The sequence below is a fragment of the Malaclemys terrapin genome, chromosome 6 (assembly GCF_027887155.1).
Source record: "Malaclemys terrapin pileata isolate rMalTer1 chromosome 6, rMalTer1.hap1, whole genome shotgun sequence".
In the NCBI taxonomy this organism is placed as follows: Eukaryota; Metazoa; Chordata; order Testudines; family Emydidae; genus Malaclemys; species Malaclemys terrapin.
Genome location: NC_071510.1, coordinates 112005132 through 112027638, shown reverse-complemented (window position 1 = coordinate 112027638; position 22507 = coordinate 112005132). Strand labels below are relative to the sequence as shown.

Sequence of the window (22507 nt, the reverse complement as noted above, 5' to 3'; positions counted from 1 at the left end):
GAGCAGGCTGTCACAGCAATAGCAGCCAGGCCATTTCAAAGGAAAGAGAAAAGACCAGTGACAGATAAGCCAAGTTTTGTATCATTAAAATATAAATATTAGAGCTTGTCATAAGTTCTGATCTCAAGTGTATTGAAGTCAATGGAAAGACTCCTATTGACTTCAGTTCACCGATGTGGAACAAGCCTTTTTATTTGTGGAATGATCTGTAACATAGAATTGTAATTGATTATTTTAAAGTTTTTCTGCACGATGCATTATACATACCATCCACCATGGAGTCCACTGATTTTATTTTTTTAAAGCAGGAATTGTGGGTGGGAAATGTGTTTATTGTTTAATGTTTAATTGGTGTTAGACTAGAGATCTCAGTAATTCATAAAAAAATGTGGGTTCACTTATTTGAATCTTCCCTGTAAACAAGCCTCAAAAAATGCTTTTATATATTCCCGATCAAGTCTCAAAAGAGCCCTACAGAATGCAACATTTAAAACAGCAGCTAAAGCCAATCCAATTCCCACCGAATGACAGTTCTAAGGATTTTTTTTAGCTCAATCAGATACATAGTTTGATATTTCTTAGGCCTCAAAATGTATGGCTGTGCCGTCCAGAAGAATATTACCTCTATGAATGGCAGGTCAGAGGTTCAAATAGTGAACTGAAAAGACCATTACTCACTTATTTTGCTGTGGAAATGAATAGCTAGCAAAGTACTAAGCGTAATATTTATTTTTCAAAATCACTAAAAAACCCCATATTTATGGAGATGCAGATTTACATAACAGAGAAAGCAACTTTTGAAAATGTACAGTCTATTTCATATTATTGCACTCACTTTTTATAATATACAAGGCATTTTAAAGGGGTTTCAATAAAAGAAGTAATATTTATATAAATAAAAGTGTCAATATATAGTATCATACAAGAAGTGTATCATCTTAACAGAACACACAAAACCTAACTAGATTGGAATTCCAATGTCTCACGTGATCTACTCTAATCCTCATCAATATTTTCATGTATACAGAGTTACATACCCTAAATGCACAAGCAGCTAACATTCCAACACCTGGCTGTGGATGATTGATCCAGCTTTTGGGGTGGAAAAAAAAAACAATTGTAGAATGTTATTAGGACTAATTCTGAATGAGGGCTGATTGGAAATATCAGTCACACAAAAATTCTTAATACTTTATTACCCTCAAAAGGGGTTTATAAGGATTGGGATGAAAGTAACCAGCCAAACTGCTTCCTCCCAACTTTAGGCTTAATCCTTTAGTCCTTAACACAGATACAATTCCCAGAGAAGCCAATGAGAGGTTTTCATGCATAAGGACTGGAAGATATTGTATGCCCAGTATCATACTAGAGCCCAATCCCCCCAATATCCAGTATACACATCTTTCTGAGCTGCTCCAGCCCTGGAAGGCAGTGAATGCTAGATCTGTGACAGGCCAGCTTATCCAGAAGGAAGTTTGCCCTGCTCTGAAAGCCATTCCCTCCACTCCAAGTCCATGGTGAAGAACTGCAGACCTGTCTGGGGCCAGGGACAAATTAATGTCCATATACGTCCTGATTGGTAACATACTTATCTTTCTACCTGCAACTGTGTGGCCCTAAAGAGCTACAATAGCCCTGGAATGCTTAGGGAACTGAGTGATGATCCCCAATATGAAAAAGGACCATCTTGGACACTGGCCTCCGATCAGTGAAGCTAACAATGAAAACCAAAAGTTATCTGCTGGGGTCTGGGGAACTTTCTGCATAATTCCTCACAAATCAGTGGTCAGCTGAAAGATGCTGAGTTGGTTCCTTGATCATTGTTCAGGACAGAAAAGGATTGTATCTTTGAGTCCTAGGACCCCATTCTTTTATATTACAGCTAAAGAGAGAGAGAGAGAGACTCGTCACGACTGATTCTGCCCTCACACCAGCTTTCACACTGGTGTAAAACTCTTGACTTCCAATAAGTTACTCTGAATTAACACTGGTAGAAGTGAGACCAGAATCCATCATAGAAAATGTAAGGTTGTTGGCACCTTAAGATTCTTTCCTAGCTCACTGACATATAGGATAGGAAGGAGGCTTTGTGGCTGTGCCAGTTAAGGTGCTCAAGGAACCTCCATGCCTCATTTTGGCTTCATCAGGACCCTAGAAAAGTAATAGTTTATAGTGTAATAAAGAATCATTCCTAGTAAATTTCAAAAGAGTACTGTAGAGACATCTGATCCTAGAGAACAGTAATGGGTACATGTCGTAAGATCTGCTTAGCCTGACCTATTAGTTAGATTTCTTTGCATACCTACTAATTTCACATTTCCAATCCATATACTCTCACTCTACATTAAGTGCATAGCAGGATTTCATTTGCACCATGTGTTGTACAACTCTTATTTTACCTCTACAAGGTGAAGATTGAATACAAATGACCGTTTTCTCCACTCTTTCCTTTTCGAAAGCAAATTCTTAGAACACGGACTTTTTAATTGATGAGTAACGTTACCTCAACACAATTGCTGAAAAATTCTATTGTAATAATTTGAACCCTAGTAGAATCAATAGAGATCTTCTGTTTCCTATCACAAAACATAGCTTTGGCAAGAAGAATGATCACATGGCTTAATATGTCAGGGTTAAAAAGTAATTATACATCAAACATAAAACTATCATTAGTAGAACTGTATCATAATATTCAGAACATGTTAATAAACCATAGCATTTAAATGTTAAATCCATCATTCCTTTAAATTACATTTCATATTTTATCATACACACAAAAACCCACATAGTTTTGATGTTGGCATTTGCCCAACACATATTTCCAAGTATGTGTAAAATAAAAGAGTATTTGATAATGGAAAAATGAAAGCTTTATAAATCACTCTCAGACAGTGAATAGTACCTGCAAATAAGTGTCTGAAAATTATATTATTCACTATATATAATTTTCAAGACACACCTCAAATTCAGTAAGCTTAATGTACAAGATGAAAAGCTTCTTCTTTGAGTTCACACTTAAGTGAGGGATCTGTATGCTTCTTGGTTCATAATTTAGTGAAGTTCTAATGCTGCATTGGAAAAAAAATGCCATTTTTCAAAACACAATTGTGGTTTACCATTTTAAAATAGCAAAGTGTCAATCCTGTATTCTGTGTGTGTGTGTGTGTGTGTGTGTATTCACTATACTGCATTAAACTCTACATGCATATTTATGTATCTACTATACATACTGTTTGTCTAACTTTTTCAGATTTTGATCATTCCTGAAAAAGGCATCACAGTTTAATTGTCATATTTTCTCCCTGTTTTCAGCATAAATTTAAGTTAATCTTTTCCTCCCAACATGGGGCCTGATACCACAGTGAGGTCCATGTGGCTGGAATCCTGCACCCACATTGTTAGCTTTAGTGAGGCTCAAAGTTGCATTCAAAGGCAGAGCTCATTGTAGGATCAGTGACAAAGCGAATCCAATTCTGCAGCCTCTCCATATGCAGAACTTCCACTAGCTTCATTGGAAATTCTGTGGGCGGAGCATCTGAAGGCCGCAGTCCCGCATTCATCTTTTCAGTACCCAGACGTTGTTGGCATCTCTCCCTAGATAGACACTCTAATGTTCATGTAACTTGAAAAAAATCATATATATATTTTTATTTCTATACATCTCATCTCTGGATGCCACAAGGAACTCGATGCTTTCCACACATCACTAGTTGTATTCTAGCCAGAAACACAACCAAAAGAAAATGCTTCATTCAGTAAAGACTATTGACTATAAAATAATTTGAATAAATACACGTGAATATGGTATAAACTAGAGATTAGTTCCAGCTACAAGATCTGGGTCTTGTCCAGACCTTTTCAACACCACATATCCAGCGAACACTCGTTATAAATATTGGGGCCATTTGCAGGCTGCTGAACTGGCTCCAGGTTTGGATTTGGAACACCTCTATTGATCAGGGCTGTTTTTCTGGTTTTGGGCCCATGACAATTTCAGGACACTGGACCAAACAACTTGTTCTCACTGTTGGGGATGATGGTTCCTTTTTGCTTTGTCACTTGTGTGTTATCCAGTCATCTCAAACTTAAGCAAATAAATTGTTCTAACCTCTCATACCATATTCTTTCTTCCCCTCAAACAGCGTACTATAAATAATACACAGGAAAACAACTGTTCTAGATACATGCTTTGAGTATTGGTGAAAAATCCAGGATAAGTACAGGTGACATTCAATTGTTTCTACAATATGGTTTTTCAGCTAATGAGTTATGATCTATGCAGATAAAGCCAATTCCATAATTCAGAATCCTCATCAAACAGTCCATTACCCACTCAATCCAAGACATATTTACAATACGCACGCTGGCACACATGCATGTGAAAATAAATATTTGAGAAGAAAAGTAACGAATAATAACCACTACCACAAGTGTGGCCGGTTCAAATTTAACTGGGCAAAATCTAGATATTTGGACCCAAATTTTCAAACTTGAGTTTTTAAACTTAGGCAACCGTAATCCTCTTTTAGGCACCTAAATGAAAATGGGTGGATTTTCAGAGGTGCCGCACCCCCACCAACGATAATGGGAACTGTGAGTGCTCAGCATCTCTGAAAGTCAGCCCACTTTTATTCAGGTGTCTAACTTTAGGAACCCAAGTTTGAAAGTTCAGACTGCAATTTTTACACTCCAGTCTTAATTATACCTATAAGTTATACCCAAACTGCTACCATCCTTCCAATCCTCTGCAGATAGTCATCCAACATTTGCGACAGATTTTCTTTTCCTAAACGAAGGTCTGCACACAGACTTCTAATGTATTAATATGGTGTGATATTCAGATTTAATGATATGTCACTGAGAGGTGATTTAACAGTGTTGTGTGTTCAGTTCATAGTTTTCTAGATGATTCTGAGCTTCATGATAAAATGTTTGTGGTTTAGATTTACAAAGCTGTGCAAAATTATACTTCTTTTTGTTATGCCTCTTTAGCAAAACTGCACTTAGAAGAATAAAGTGAGATTGTTCCAGACATTCTCCTTTTATAACAAATACAGACTGGACCCCAAGTCAGTGTGTTGAAATCAAGTTATAGCTAAGTAATACAGGATACAGTCAAAAAACCCATCCTCATTAACAGGATAGCAACAAATGAGTTATGTTCCCAATTTCCAAAACACTAAAAATATTGGGAACAGGCAAAACATTTCAAACAGAATCTGCTAAAAGGTTTTGAAGTTCCATTAAAATACCACCTGACACAAAAGTCCTCTTACTGTTTGGCTTCTTACATCCTGGGACAGTAAAGTTTATAAAAACACTGCATGAAACAAATATGTTCCTTGTTTGCACATCCCAGTGCTCCTCTGATGCTTTTAGCATGCCGCTAGAGAGCATGAAGTCACTTCTACACAGCTTCAAAAATGTAAGGACAGCTTGTAGTCTGTTTTGAAAGGACTTCTAATGAACATGTTGCCTTAAACAAGCGTAGCTAGAAATAGTGCTTCTGTCATACTGAAGTTCTATGCTTTCTGATCAGCAATTGAACTGGTCCCTCTGGGACAGATTTAATGATGTTCCAGGCATCGTAGTGCATGAGACCAATCAATGATTTTCCACTAATGGCAACAATTTCATCTCCAGCTTCTATTTTTCCAGCTTGCTCTGCAGCGCCACCTATGAGCAAATAAGTTACAGTCAATATAAAAACAAAGGGTTTGCTTTCCACTGTGGCAAATGGGAAATAAATGATTCTTCTAACAATGCCAATTGTATTATTAATCCCTGAGGCTCAGCATTAACAATTTATTCCAACATCGTGCACACAGTCACAGTAAAGTGTTAACGTAGCTGAGAGAACGTTAAATTCTGGTTGTTTGAGATGTGTAAAACAAAGCTTCTGCTGAGATTAATTAAGCAATATGAGGGCATCAAAACTGCTATATATTGGCTCTAATATTTTGTAAGAAAACCTGTTGAATTAAATAAATGTGCATGTTCACATGGTTATTTCCACAGAAAATGTAACAGGCCATTTTCTGCCCAATATGAACCTCAATGGAATTTTAGCATTTTATTCTCCAGAGGATAAAACAACGGACTCTAAAATCGTTAGTGACAGAGAGGAGGCAAACCAAGGACAATAAGCTTTAGGATACAGACAGAGGCAAACTTCCTGTCCAGTTAGAAACCATATGTTAGTGATAAAGTGTATTTTCTCTATGACGATAACGCAGCTGTATCATCATGTATCAAGAAACACCAGTAGGAGTTGTAATTAATGACATAAATGTGAATGTTCCAAATAATCACACAATGATGGCACCGTACAAAATGAAAAGTGACCCTCCCCCACAAAATAAATGTTTAAATATTAAATGTTAAAAAGTGAAACTGATTTGTGGCTAGGCCATATAGATTTCACTTTGACTCTTTTCCCTTATAAGAGAATAGGAACATGGGGCCTGATCCTGCAAGATGCTGAGCATCCTTGGATCCCACCCAAGTCAATGGGAGCTAAAGAGGCTTAGCTCCTTGTAGGAGGCACTCGGCTTTTCACATGATCATATCCATAAGAGCCAGGACTAAACCATATGAAAAGTACAGGGAAGTACTGGGCATTGGTTTCCATTCTGCATGCAACACATGTCAGTTTAACCATCTGGCTGACAGGCAGAGCATCCAAGAATGGCAGTTTTCCAATGCACATGCACTGTGTATTGTACTCTTGGGAGAAGGCCGATCACTGTGCTCCGAGTACCTGAAGCAGAAAATTAACACCATATTGTAGATAAAGAACTTCAGAGGAAAGCTCAACAAAAACAAAAAGAGAGAAAAAGAGGTAAAAAGTCAGAGCAGGAGAAGTAGTACTGTATTCGGGAAGAACACAGAACCATGGTTTCACTGCGCTCTCCTTCACCGTAAGTGTCAGCTTTGCTTTTCACAGGAATGGGAAACAACAGATGAAATGCTAGCTTTTATAGAGTACTGTTGTAATGCTAGATGAAATGATGTTGCTGGCTGCCGTTCAATATTTACGGTAACAGGTAAGCCCAGCACATAATCACAGCACGCTTACTCAATCTTTCCACATTAATCCTACAAACACTTGTTAGCAGGTGAGGTACTTACTACCACGATCCGTGTTTTTAAGATTAGGCCTTTAGTTATTAAGAGGTATAGAATGCATTAGAAAATAACTCAGCTCCATATAATTATCCAATTCAACCAAGTTGGAACAATGTATAGTAGAAGAAAATGGGATTATAGCCATGTAAATATATTTTCAAAATACCTTTAAATATTCTTTTTACAAGCAAAGGTCTGTCTCCAGAAATTGAAGCTTTTCCTCCATCAAGGCTGAACCCCAAGCCAGCAGAGGTTTTCCATAGTTCAACAGAAATGACATCACTCATATCCACATTTGGACCTGCAACAGAATACACGCAACATTTTGTTATTGATCTATAATTCTCACTTCTTTGCTGTGGTGAGAAAATGATCCACAATTTAATTTCTACTAAAACTGCAACATGTTTTCAGTCCATTTTTTTTAAGAGCACGTGCATATTATGCCGTTAACCCACAGTGGCCTGTGCAGGTCAGTTTTTGCAATGTGCAATTACCCATTAGGTGTGGAGTAGTTCAGATTTCTCATGTTCAACAAGGATGTGCCTACACATTTTTGTGGATGACATTAAGGAGGCCTGCTGAACATTTGCCCAACGGGATTTAGTAAAAATTAATTAAAAAAAATTGAAGTGTTTAAAAAAAAAATCACAAGAACAATGAGCTGCAAAACTTTATAGTCTTCAATTTGATATCACTTATTTAGGTCTTGGATGACGGGTTTCTAAAGAGCAAGTCTGTCCAAACATTAATTTGATCAAAACCCATTCACTTTCTTTCTTTCTTTTTTTTAAAGGAGGGTTTTTTAATATACTGACTTGTGTGAATTTATGCTCCTGCTCTCTAATCAATGGATATGTCAGATCTCTACCAGTGGGTGTATGCGGTCCTCTAGCAGCTGGACCACAGAAGTTATAAACCATAATACTGCTACACCTAATAGAAATTATGCCATAGCTCATGTAGAAATGGCCCCATGAATTTGGAACAAAGGAGCAGATGTGATTTACCTTGATTTTAGTAAGGCTTCTGTCATAGCCACACATGACATTCTCAAAAGCAAACTAGGGAAGTGTGATCCAGATGAAATTACTATAAGATGGGTGCATAACTGGTCAAAAAGCCATACTCAAATAGTAGTTATCAGTGGTCCACTGTCAAACTGGTAAGGTGTATCTAGTGGGGACCCACAATATTTTCATTAATAACTTAGATAACAGAATGAAGAGTGTGCTTTTAAAATTTGCAGATGACAGCAAACTGGGAGGGGTTGCTAGCACTTTAGAGGGCAGGATTAGACCTCAACATGACCTTGACAAATTGGAGAATTGGTCTGATTGCAACAAGATAAAATTCAATAAAGACAAGTGCAAAGTACTGCACTTAGAAAGATAAAAATCAATGTACAACTACAAAATGGGGGAATAACAGGTGAGGCAGTGGTACTGCTGAAAAGGATCAGGAGTTTATAGCAGATCACAAACTACATACAGGTCAAAAATGTGATGTAGTTATGAAAAAGGCTAATATTGTTCTGGGGAATATTAACACAGGAGTCTCGTATGTGATACACTGGAGGAAATTGTCCTGCTCTGCGTGGCACTGGGAGGCCTCAGCTGGAGTATTCTGTCCAATTCTGGGTACCACACTTTAGGTAAGATGTGATTACACTGGCAAGAGTTCAGAGAGCAACAAAAATGATAAAAGGTTTAGAAAATCTGACCTATGAGGAAATGTTAAAAAAAAAAAAAACGGTCATGTTTAGTCTTGAGAAAAGAGTAATGGGTTTAATCTGCAGGAATGGAGATTTAGGTCAGATATTGGGAAACGCCTTTGAACTACAAGGGTTAGTTCATCTCTGGAATATGCTTCGAAGGGTGGTTGTGGAATCGCCATCACTGGAGGTTTTTAAGAACAGGTTGCACAAACACCTCTCGGGGTGGTCTGGGTTTACTTGGTCTTGCCTCAGCTCAGGGGACTGGACTTGATGATTTGTCAAGCACACCCTTCCAGCCCTACATTTCTATGATTTATGTTCTATTCCCTGCCCCAGTGACTGTCAAATTTATACAGCCATGGAATTATCATAATTTAGTGCCAATTGTTGACTTGAAAAACTGTACCTTAGGCATCTGAGAATGAGTTTTGCCTAATGGGAAGGTGCTTATGTAAATGTATGGGCTAGTGTCCGTTTGTCCTGGGGGAATTCTGCACTACTGTGCAATGCAGAATTTGTGCAGAATTCTGGGTTTCCCCCACAGAATTGGGGCTGCAGAGTTGCTGGTCACCAGTAGGGGCCACTGGACTCTGCAGAGCCCAGCTCGCAGTGAGTTGAGGGCCCAGCCCAGTGGGGATAGAGGCTGCACAGTCTGGCTGCCGGCCTGATCCTCATCCTCCCAGGGACAGGAGAGGGCCTGGGAGAATTTTTTCTGTGTGCAGAATTTTTTGGCACAGAATTCTCCCAGGAGTAACAGCTGCACTCTACAGGATGGACTCTAAGTGAGATCATGTTGCTCTCTAGTAGCTGCAGCCTATGCACCCTTCAGCTCAAGTGGCAGGAGCACTTTTGGAGCAGAAAGTCAGGGGGTCCATCTACAGTGATATCCATTAAGTCTATGTGGCCATAAAATAGTTACAGAAAGGCCATTCTAATCAAAATGGCATACTACATCCTGATACATGTTGTCTCCAGAGACACCTCTGCATCAAAATGAAGATACCAATAGGCTGCATATTAAAATGTCATGGGCTGCATTTAATCTGCAGCATATACTTTGACCAGCCCAATTTGGTAATAAATTATATCTGGTGTAAATCTGCATGGTTCCATTGAAAACAATGGAGTTACACCAATTCATAGGGCTGAGGATCACATCCATTTATTTATAAAGTGATTCCTCTGTCTTTTACAGCTATTTGGATGCTCTACTGTGATTCAGGATAAAAATACTAGAAAGGCAAGAAAAATACCAATATAGAAAAAAACAGCCTCAGCTAAAGCCTTGCACTGACAATTTCCAAAGTGAGTCACTGACTTTTCTGTGCCTCCATTTCTTTGTGCCCAGCTTGACCTGAGCCCCTGGAGCGCTAGTGGCAGATCAACCCGGAGGGATGCTGCATTATCAGATCCCTTGGCGATGACAGTTATTCGTCATCACGGATTGATTCCTCTTCTCCAGGCTGGGGGGGGGGGGTCGCTGCTGACTGTCACAGAACCACTGAAGTGCAGCCCCAGAAACACCAGCAATATTCCTGAAGCCACAGAACATTTTCAGAAAATATCAGCTGACCAGAATGGTAAAGTGTCCTAGTTCTAAAACCAGGAGACCCATTCAGAACATCTCAAGTATAATCTCAGCTCCAGAGCAAGGCCATGTGCCCGTTTGGAACCTATTCATGAGGAAACTGATACCCACTGGGACCATGAGCTGTTAAACTGTCACTTTTCCCCAGTCTCATCTTTGGAATGGATTGGGATTTGGTTAGATCTCTCTGTTTTCTGTAATATCAAAATACCTTTCTTGTATATTTTCATAAAAACATCATAAAAATTAAATTCTGCCATTTCATAGATCAATTCCACTCCCTGTGAATAATAAACTGTAGTTCTAGGCTCAGTTTCTTTGTTTTTGCACTCCCTATTGCTATTTTAAATGCCTTCAAACACACAATCCCCAACTTCATCCTGGATTGGACGAGTATGTGTAAATCAAGAATAGTTTGTCTTTTGCCAGAAAGTTATGAAATAATCATTTTAATTATAAATAGGAGTCCTGTTAGACCTAATGCAAGCCATACTGAAATCAATGGAAAAACGGCGATGAACATCAACGGGAGTTGAATCGGGCCCTAAATGTTCATCTAAGTGTATACCTATTTATGATGGCTTCTAAAAATTGCATTTGGGTTCCAAAGAGTACAAATAAAAGTTAAAATTAATTTCATTTGCTTTCTCTGATCTCATAAGAAACAGACACTTATAATCTGAAGCATATGGACATTTTCCCCTTGGTCTGCTCTGCAGCGACTCCCTTCCAACTATTCTTGGACTAAGATCATACCTGTTCCTATTTCCATGGTAACATCCTTTCCAGGCACAAAGTGTTTTCTGCTGGTAGCTGATATTTCAAGTCTGGATGAAATCTTTTCTCTGTCTTTCTTTTTCTCGATGACAATGACTGCATATTTGTGCAGCCTTGCCTGATGCAGAGCATTCAGAACGTCTCCATGGACGGAACCCGCCAGAGACATGCCATTAATGGACAGAATGAGATCTCCACAATGGATAGTCCCTTCTTGAGATGCCACACCCTTTGAAAACACCCTGTGGACCTAAAAGAAAGATTATTACTTAATACTCTGATAGTATCATGAATATGCATAGTGCTGTACAAATCAGATAAAGGTGAAGGCTCTGCCCCCAAAAGCTTACAATCTAAGAGTTTGATATTCTAAACACCATTAGGCATAACGTTTACTCTCAGGTCTTGTCTTCACTGTGGACTAAATCGGTGCTGTTGCAATTGATGCAGTGGCATCAATTTAGTGGGTCTGGCGAAGACATTATAAGTTGATGGGAGAACACTGTCCCATCGACTTCAGTACTCCCCCTCAATGAGAGGCTGAAGCTATGTCGACAGGAAAGCGTCTCCCGCCAACATAGCGCAGTGTAGGCACTACGGTAAGTTGATGTAGGCTACGTTGATATAAGTTACATTACTTGAGTTGTGTAACTTATGTCTACTTACCCTGCAGTGTAGACAAGGCCTCAGTGAGGATATATCAGTAAAGATAGGGAAATATTAATGCCATTGTTAAAGGGACTGGTGACACCTCATCTGGAATACTGTGTACAATTCTGGTCACTCATGTTTAGGGTCCTATCAAATTCCTGGTCCATTTTGGTCAGTTTCACAGTCATAGGAGTTTAAAAATAGTAAATTTCAGTTGTGGGATGGTCACAAGATTATTGTGGGGGGATTGGGGTACTGCAACCCTTACTTCTGCGCTGCTGCTGGCCGCAGCGCACTTCAGAGCTGGGCATCTGGAGAGTGGTGGCTGCTGGCTGGGAGCCCAGCTCTGAAGGCAGAGCTGCCACCAGCAGTGCAGAAGTAAGGATGGCATGGTATGGTATATTGCCACCCATACTTCTGCGCTGCTGCCTGCAGAGCTGGGCCCTCAGTCAGCAGCCGCCACTCTCTGGCCACCCAGCTCTGAAGGCAGCAGCGCAGAAGAAAGGCTGGCATGGTATGGTATTGCCACCCTTACTTCTGTGCTGGCGGTATACTGCCTTCAGAGCTGGGCGCCCAGCTCTTAAGGCAGCGCAGAAGTAAGGGTGGCAATACTGTGAGCCCCCTAAAATAACCTTATGAGCCCCCTGCAACTCCCTTTTGGGCCAGGACCCCCAATTTGAGAAATGCTGGTCTCCCCTGTGAAATCTGTTTGGTATAGGCTAAAAGCACACAAAAGACCCGATTTCACAGGAGGAGACCAGATTTCACAGTCTGTGACACATTTTTTCATGGCCGGGAATTTGGTAGGGCCCTACCCGTGTTCAAGAAAGAGGAATTGAAACTGGAATAGGTTCAGAGCAGAGCTACTAGGATGATCGGGGAACTGTAGGCCTATTTTATAAGACGATACTAGCAAAACGAAGGCTGACAGCGGATCTGACTACTCTCTCTAAGTACATCAGGGGATAAACATCGGGGACGAGAAGAGCTGTTAAAGCTCAAGGACAATGATGGTACAAGAATAAATGGATATAAACTGGCCATGAATAAATTTAGGCTGGAAACTAGAAGAAGGTTTCTAACCATCAAAGGAACCTTCCTATCGGAGTAGCGGGGCCACGCAACCCAACTAATTTTAAGATAGCGTTTGATAAATTTATGAATGGGACTATAAGACAGAGCTCCTTGCTATAGGAGAGGACTGGACTCGATGATCCGGAAGTCTCTTTCAGTCCTATGTTCCTATGACGTGTCCCACGCACTATGCCAGGTTAAAGTGTCTGCAGGATTGGGCACAAAGAACTTGTTAAGCACTTAGTAGATGGGCACTAAGAAGTAGCCGCAGAGGTAACTATGTATTTTACATTGGCTGTTACATGGTCACCTGTGCAGTTTCAAGTGCCTATTTTTGATGATTTGGCTGTTCCAATTATGTATTCACCATCACAGATGTAACGGTCTTTTTGGTTGTGTAAACTATTTTTTTCTTGTAAATATGGAAAATTCTAGAGGTCAGTTAGAGGGGAAAATCCGGAGTAACTCCTTGGACTCCAGTAGACTGGCTCAGGATTTGGGCTGGTGTAACTGATAAAAGAAAATGGCCCAAAAGCAGCAACTCTGGATTTTTAAAGACTTGTTTACAAGATACTGCGCAGCTGTTAGAGCACTGTTATATGCTTCCTTTCACAAAGGTTCATGCTGTGAATTTGTGAGTACAATTCTAGATGCTTATCTCAAGGCATTTCACAGACTCTCTGGCACTTACTAGGGGGAGTGCAAGTCTGTTGGGCATCCCCCAGAGAAGACCCAATGCCCTGCTGCACCTCACCCCAACAGTCTCCAGGAGGAGGCCCTGCTAAAGAACCCTAGGTTTCAGAGGCTAACATTTCCAGGCAGGTTTCAGAGGCAATGTAAGGAGGCACTCCCAGTGAGGAGCTAACTAACTGCAGCTATGTTTAGGCTCAATATCTTGAAAGAAGGGTTTAACTCTCAGAGGGGAAAGACATAAGGAGGGACTGCTGACCAGAAGCCAAGGCAGGAAGCTCTGGGAAAATGCAGGAGCTACCATGCATATGTAAGGCTGTCAGGCAGGGGTACAGCTGGAGACATTGCTGTATTAGTGTCAATTTGGATTAAAACTGAACCCCCCTAATAATGCCCTACCTGGCAGAGATGTTTGTGTGCTTAAAAGTGGATTATTGGGTGAATTTTTCTCGTTATTTTCCCCCTGATCCCAATATGTGCCCCACAAACAGTCTCATCACCCTGGCAGAGCCTACCCCTGCTCCCACTCAAATCAAAGGGAGTTTTACTACTGACTTCAATAAGAATGGAACCAGGCCTCAAATGAGGCACCATTCCTATGGGTGTCACTGTGGTCCAAAGATTGAGGCATGCCCTCCTCCTACTGTCGGCATCTAATAGGTTCATCCTCATAAGTGTGAAATCTAAAACTTTCCCACTTCAGAGGGCTTTTTGCACAGCACATTGGTTCTCCTGCTTTTCTCCATCTTACTGGTTCTACTTTTTGATAGTGTTTCAGTTGTTTGGTATCACTTTTTTATTCCTTGGTATCACTTAATGGCACTTACAATGTCCTGGGTTTAAAAGTACCTTATAAATAATAATTATAATTAGCTTTCACTTGTCACCAAAAGAACTTTGTGAAGCAAAATCCAGAATGTTTGCCTCAGTCTGAAACAGCTGTCCTTAGGTTTACAAAAACATTCCATAACTGGACATTTTATGACAAAAGTTCAAAGGCTGGAAACTGAAATCTACTTACAAAAGGTTACATTTACCTTGAGTATGTGGGATTGGATTTATATCCCTTGGGACTTTGATGCAGTTGATTCCATAGATTAATAATCCAGTCACATATTAATCTAAGAAGCACTTCTAAATCTAGTTTGAAAATGTAATTGTCATCCATCTTCAGTAATTAAAAATATTGCATCAACTTATTTTTCACCCAGGCACTTCCCTCTGATTTCATGATAGCATGCAGCAGCCTCTCAAAGTCCCTGGTTTATGACTCATGACTGCCTTTCAGTGACACTTGCTAGATGAACACTTGATCTAATTTCCAGCTTGCCTTGCAGTCAACTTTGCTGAAAAAGACTTGACGTCATCACTTACTATGATAGATTTCTGCTCCAGATCTATCCCTCCAGCGACACTAAATCCCAGGCCAGCACCTTCTTCTTTATTCAAGACCACGAAGTAAGCATCTTCTTTGCTCTAACAATAGAACAGAAGGGGGGAAAGGAGGGAAGCCAAAGATCAAGACAAAATACCCACAACGAGGTAAAGAGTCCCAGCATGCCCACACTACTGCAACTTGAGTTTACAGTTTTAAAAAGCGAATGTCGTTCTTGTGAAAGGAGTCAGATTGAAGTCCTGTGTTTATTGACACAGCGGGTACAGCATGAGCAGCAGTGCAGGCTCTCTCTGAAGACAGTAACGGGGGCTCTTCCATCAGCCCGACAAAGAGCTGATCGCTGGAAATTGAAGCCAGACAAATTCAGACTAGAAATAAGGCACCGATCTTTAACAGTAAGGGTAATTAACCACCGGAACAACTTAAGCAGGGTTATGGTGGGTTGTTCATCACTGGGAATGTTTAAATCAAGATTGGATGTTTTTCTAAAAGACATGCTCTAGTTCAAACAGGAATTAATTCGGGGAAGTCCTGTGGCCTGTGTTACACGGGGAGTCATAGTCGCAGAGTTTAAGGCCCAAGGGGACCACTAGGTCATTCAGTCTGACCCCTTGTATAACCCAGGCCACCAACACCACTCCACACCCACACACTAAACCCAACAACCAAAATTAGACCAGAGTTTTACAGCACATAGGAGACTAGACTGTTTTATACCACAGGCAAAGAATAGGAGGGCCCATAGTATGCCAGTGCCCAAGGCCCACACAATGGCACGGAAATGATTAAGCAGCCTTGTTGCCGCCTCAGCGCCCTGGCCCACCCCTTCCAATGTCCCCTCTCCAGCTGTGGCCATCCCTGATGCTTCAAAGGAAGCAGACTAAAAATAAAAAAAACTCAGAAAACATGGGGCGAGGGATCCCTTCCTGACCCCTGCAGCTGGCTGACTGAAATCTTGAAGGTCAGACTAGATGATCACCGGGGGCCCCTTCTGGCCTTATAATCTGTGAATCTAAGACAACACCATGGCACCCTAGTTCTACCCTGAATGGATCCTCTACAGCAATAGTTCAGTTTCTGTACCTGGTCAGCTCTTGGACTTCTACCGAAGGGTATGTCTACACTGTAATCCCTGGGTGTGACTGCAGCTCAAACTGACATACCTGAGCTAGCTTTAATCTCGCTAGCTCAGGTCCTGGAATAGCGAAGCCATGGCAGCACGAGCTTCAGCCTGGCTTATCCCCAGGAGTCATTACCCCAGGGTGCTAAGTGGGTTTGTCCAGCCCACACTGACGTTCACACTGCTGTGTCTTCACTGCTCCGGGATCCAAGTGAGCTAGATTAAAGCTAGCTCAGGTATGTTGCCTTGAGATGCAATCATATCCCGTGATTAAAGTCTAGGCATACACTATGACTGCCAACAGGAATTGTGCATGAAACCAATTAGTTTCACATAAATCTAGTCACCAGTTATCAGCTGGTGACAACTCTCAGCCATCCCTGACCTGGGCTGAATTCAAGCCAGCGACCAGTAGATAATAGGTATCCTATTGCCAAACCCATGAGCCATCCAGTCTATCACAGTTTCATGCAATATGCTAAGGAAGACTACAATGTACTATATTTACCTTTCAGTACCAACCACCAAGGGAGCTAGTGAACAGGGGTGTTTGAGAGGGAGATCTCCCTGCTGAACAAGGTGTGAATGAGCTTGCTTGGCTTTTTGGCTGTTTGTTTTTCTCTTTCAGGTTACTGAAAGTTGAAGTGTCAATTAGGATTGTGTGTTTAGGGACTGTCTGAGTCTTTGTTCCCTTGATCAGATTCAATCACCCCTTGATCATCTTTGATCCCACTTGCAAGTGAAAAGTTCTATTTTCTACATTATGACATGGGATGTGCAAAAGCAAGACTGGAATTCCACGTACCACAAGGACCGTTCCGCTTCATATCCCAGCAAAGAGCGGAGAGAACTCTTCAGTGATCTGAACACTTTGGGCTAAATTCAGCCTCACTATAAACATGCAGCACTCCAGTGAAGACCATGGAGTGGCACCTGCTTACACCAGGGCTGAATGTGGCTGGTAAAACTGATTTATATGAAATGGTGGGCCACCACCAGAGCACAGAGTTTGCGACGCTGGATGAGACCATTTGTCTATCAAGTTGGGTGTCTTGCATTCATCAGTTATTAGGGTGAAAGGAATACTGTTAGGAACAGCCTGTATAGACATTTCCAGTATAAATAAGACAATAAACAATAGTCTGGTGGCAGTAACAAGATATTAACTGGGCCTGCTGCAAATCATTAGGCACTGACACTCTAAAGCAGCATCTGGCCTTGGATCGCTTCCAGCTTTTAGCATTTCCAGGAACTGCCAATGCTTAAATTAATGGCATCTCATTAGAATCGAGGCCCTGACACAGTTTAATCTATTTACCATTAAATGACATATTTAGTTCACTGGACTGAAAACGTGTTTCACTCAGAGGGTTGCCTCTTAAATTAAAGCCCCAATCTTAAAGGCATAGTAGAAGCAAACACTATTAAGGGTTGCACTGTAAATATAATGGGCCTGATTCTTGGCCACACTATGGGTGTTCTGTGGCAACTCAGTGGGATTTGGAGGATTACCCTTGTGTGAAGGGCATCCTGGGGAGTGCTGGGCCAGTCTGAGAGCTTGCCAGGGTGGATTGGGAGGGAGCCGAGGTACACTGCTAAGGTGTTGCAGGGCTGGGGAAGGGGAAGCAGCGAATTCCGGGGGGAGGCGGGGTCGCAGCAAGTTAGAGACTGCATCTGCAGTGATGCATCAGGTCATTGAGGGAGGAATTCGCTGGGGGTGAGAGAGGAAGGAAAACATCTCCCGTGATGGTCTAGAGAATACTTAGTCCTGCAGGGCACTGGACTAGATGACCTCTCGAGGTTCCTTCCAGTTCTATGATTCTATGATGCATCGGAGCTGGAAAGATCTGTGCACAAAACTATTGTCCCACCCCTCACTGATCACCCAGTATGGGGTGTTCCCTAGAAGAAAATGGATGAAACCAAACATCCCACGGCCCGGTAACCCCTGGCTGCCAGAAAAGCCCTATGGGGCTGTGACCAGCTGGTTTAAGTCAGAGCAGCCTTCTGTTACACTGGATGAGAAAACAGAAGACTACAATAATTATAAATGAGTTCAACACTAAAATCCAGGAGGGCCCTCAGCACAGTGTGCTAAATGGAGGGGATTGCATGGTAATATTATCCAGCTATTCTGCGTACACAGTAAGTACGTGGCTGCACATTAACCCCTACTTCTACTTCATATTCTGTCGTCCAGCCCTGCCTGGAATGCACCTACCATTTCCCCCATCTGCTATTCTGATGTCACCTGCCCACTCAAATCTCAGCTTTTCCTGGTTTCCTAGGACTAAACATCCCAGTCCAGGCACTTACACAATCTGAACATTACCTCACGTTCTAAATGACAGACATTTTCTTTCTGCCCATCTGCCAAACTCTCCCCTCACCAAAAGCATGCTCTGTGGCAGGGGTGGGCAAACTTTTTGGGCTGAGGGCCACATCTGGGTGGGGAAATTGTATGCAGGGCCGGGGCAGGGGGTTGGGGTGCAGAGGGAGTGTGGGGTGTGGGAGGGGGTGCGGTGTGCAGGAAGGGGCTCAGGGCAAGGGATTGGGGCAGATGAGGGGTGCTGGGTGTATGGGGGGCTCGAGTGCAGAGTGCAGGAGGGGGCTCAGGGCAGGGGTGCAGGAGGGGTGCGGGGTGTACAAGGGGGCTCAGGGCAGGGAGCAGGAGTGCAGGCGGGGTGCGGCAGGGGGCTCAGGACAGGGGTTTGGGGTACACAGGGGTGCAGGGTGAAGTAGGGAGCTCAGGGTAGGGAGTTGCGAGGTGCAGTCAGGGGGCTTAGGGCAGGGAGTTGGGGGGCAGGGTGCAGGAGGGGTTTGGGCTCTGGGGTGGCATCAGCGCACACCGGGGCCAGGGCAGGCTCCCTGCCTGCCTGCCCTGTCCCTGTCCCCGCGCTGCTTCAGGAAGCGCTGCAACCCCTGGGGGAGAGAGGGGGTCGGGGGGAGGGCTCCGCATGCACTGCCCTTGCCGCGCCTCCAGGTACCTCCTCCAAGGCTCCCATTGGCCGCGGTTCCCTGTTCCCGGCCAATAGGAGCTGCAGGGGGCGGTGCCCGGAGGCAAGGGCAACGCATGGAGCCCTCTGCCCCCCCACCCGGGGACCGCAGGGATGTGGTGCCGGCTGCTTCTGAGAGCAGTGTGGAGCCCACGACGCCACAGGGGGCAATCCCGCAGACCGGATCCAAAGCCCTGATGGGCCGGATCCAGCCCACAGGCCGTAGTTTGCCTACCCCTGATCTGTGGGCTATGGGAGGCTGCCTGCTGACATCCTTGCTTTGCACAGCTACCCCCAATAAGGACATGACATACTGTAATACCTTCCATCTGATCATCCAATTGTGCTTTACAGGCATCCATTAATCTAAACTCACAACCTCCCAGTGGGGCCAATAACTATTACTAGCCCTATATTACAAATGAGGAAACTGAGGCACGAAGGGTTCGGATTCCTGATCCTGTGAGGTGCTGCACATCCTCATCTTCCCAAAGTCTCCATCTCAACAGACTGGGCACTAAGTGACTTGCCCAAAGTCACAGAGGAAATCAGTGTTATGGTGGGAAGGAGCTCAGGTCTCTGATTTCAGTTCTATCCCTTAACCACAAAGCTATTCTTTTAAAACCTAGCACTGGTTTAATAATAATAATAATAATAATAAAAAACCCTGACCTGCACAACAATTATGTTTCAATGTTTCCTTTTTTTCTTGATTTTCCTAATATTTGTTCAGAGATTCAAAGACCCCAAGGGAGTCCTGTGATCATTTAAGTCTGACTTACTGCATACCATAGGCCAGAGAACTTCCCTATAATAATTCCTTTTGAACTATAGTATTTCTCTTTTAAAAAAATCCAAACTTTATTTCAAAATTGCCAGTGATGGAGAATCCACCATAACTCTTGGTAAATTGTTTGAATATTTAATTGCCCTAATTGTTTTTGAACACTGGCAGGAAATTCAGCACTGCACAGACATAAAGGAAGAGACAATCTCTGCTCAGAGGAGCTTACAGTCTGAATCAGACAAAGACACCCACATCATATTTCAGTGCTTGTATAATTCTGAAGAACTACCCCATTGTAGACTTCAATCCAGTATGTGATTAGAGTAAAGTTTTCCAGCCTACGTGCCATACTGGCCTTAAGTGCGGATATGAGAAACTATGCAGACATAGGGTGCCTTCCAAAAAGCATTCAGTTTTATAAATATTTGAGTTCTCTGATTTTAAAAACGGGCATGAATAAATAATCTCTCTAAGATTCCATATAAAATACTTGAAAGTGCATTTAAATTATTTTTGGCCATGAGTAAAATCCAGTTCTAGTATTTCTGGAAAAGCTGCCAAACCCACCTGGGCTCACCCAGCTCTGGGGTCTCACAAGTTTTAACTAGGCTGTCCTGGGAAAGAGATAAAATCAAGTCACTCTGGGAGGTCCTGGTTCTCCCCATCCCATCTCATATTTAAAACTGTGACGTTCGCAAATAAAATTCAGAAACTTTCCAAATCTACCTCACCAGCCAGTGATATGCACCAGATGTCACTTACACTCTCAATTCCTCCCATACAAAACAACAAGGAGTCCTTGTGGCACCTTGGAGACTAACACGTTTATCGGGGCAGAAGCTTTCGTGGGCTAAAACCCACTTCATCAGATGCATAGAGTGGAAAATACAGAGACAGGTATAAATACACAGCACATGAAAAGATGGGAGTTGCCTTACCAAGTGTGTGGGGGGGGGGAGAGTAGCGGAAGGGGTCCCTGCTAACGAGCAATTCAATTAAGGTGGAAGTGGCCTATTCTCAACTATTCTCAACTGTTGACAAGAAGGGGTGAATACCAAGGGAGGAAAAATCACTTTTGTAGTGCTAATGAGGACAAGTGCTAATCAAGGTGTCCCATTTCAAACAGTTGACTACCACGTGAACACACACACACACACACACACACTCAGGCTAAATTGGCAACAATTTCACTTGGGGTCCTTTCGGCACCTGGCCACAGAAGGTTACCTTAGTACAGTGCTTGGCCTCCATGGACCAGAGGGGTAAGAGAGAGGAGCCAGGAGCCACTTGCAACATTGGGTGTCCCAACAAGAAGCCAGGCTTCATGTTGCTGTCAAGGTGCCAGTGCACATTTAAACCAAGCTTAAACCAGGAACAGTGAGGATTGGCATTTCATATTTGGCTGAGAACTTGGTTTGAGTCAGACGATTGGTTAACGGTGTTAAAGTTGGCCTTCAGCTACTTGCTAGCTCAAAGACTTTCTAAGCTCTGGTAGTGCCTGACACGGAGACATGCTCCACCAACAGATTTGCAGAATAGGCCATTTCACTGTGGATCACAATTTGGGGAGTATGCCAGTAACCTTCATCAAAATAACTTTTAAAAAGCCCTTCAAATGAACGACATGAGTTTATGTTAGACATTCTAAGCTACAAAAGTAGGGGCAAGCAGTGGTGCCATCAATGGTAATAGGTTATCATAGAAAATGGAGCTACTGGATGTATTCTAAAACTGTCTGGAATGGATCTTAACCTGTATTAAAAAAGAACTTACTTACATAGATAACTAAAATGTGGCTAGTGCTTTTAAGTTTTGATCTTCCATTTCTTACCTCTGCTTGTTCTTTGACTTCTTGGAGCACAGTGATGATATCACATTTTGCCTTTACAGATGATAAAACAGATTGCAATTTCTGCTGGTCCAGGGTTGAGACTAATAGCTGAGCCAAGCTAAAAATAATATACACATAAATGTAAAACGCAGCATTATATTTCTGTCAGAATGAAGGGATATGTTTCAATACCAAGTACAGTATATTTCACATTAGCATCAATTACCTGGGCTTTATTTCACCACTTTTGTTACTTTTATTTCTTTAAATGGTGAAAAACATTTTTCAGATGTACCTTCCATTACAGCATCTTCAGTTTAGGCAATTTACACATCTGACTGCACACACAAATCAAGTGGTTAACTGTCGAAATGCTGCATACTGCGAGTGCAAAAAGGGCCTGGAAATCAAGACCTATATCTTTCTTTAAGATTTTAACCACCAACAGAATAAAACAAAGGGAGATTATTTTTAAAAATATTGCTATTAGAGTGTCAGTGAGCTCAGTCATTGCCATGTTAGGAAAGGTGGACTACAGTGACAGGCTCCCATGTAAGTTGGGCAAGGGACAACAATTATCTCTTTAGATTACAGAGAGAGAGAGAGAGAGAGAGAGAGAGAGAGAGAGAGAGAGTGTGTTTTAAAGGAAAGAAAGTGAAGGAGGGCTTGAGAGAAGGGAAATGTGGAATCTCTTCTAAACTGCTCAGCACCCTAAAATCCCAATGGCTTCATTTCAGTGTCTTGACCTAAGT

At 42.2% G+C, this 22507-nt stretch overlaps 1 protein-coding gene across 6 annotated transcripts in view; it reads right to left on the bottom strand.

Moving 5' to 3' along the window:
- Positions 1-711: 711 nt before the first annotated feature.
- PDZD2 (PDZ domain containing 2) overlaps positions 712-22507 on the bottom strand; it is a 308625-nt gene continuing 286829 nt past the window's right edge. For all 6 annotated transcript variants that reach the window (XM_054031838.1, XM_054031840.1, XM_054031841.1 and 3 more), the window contains 5 exons: positions 21756-21873; positions 15000-15101; positions 11190-11460; positions 7295-7429; positions 712-5676 (listed from right to left, as the gene is read on the bottom strand). In XM_054031838.1, coding sequence (XP_053887813.1) covers positions 5510-5676; positions 7295-7429; positions 11190-11460; positions 15000-15101; positions 21756-21873 — 793 coding nt within the window. In that variant the 3' untranslated portion in view covers positions 712-5509. The remainder of the gene's footprint in view (positions 5677-7294; positions 7430-11189; positions 11461-14999; positions 15102-21755; positions 21874-22507) is intronic.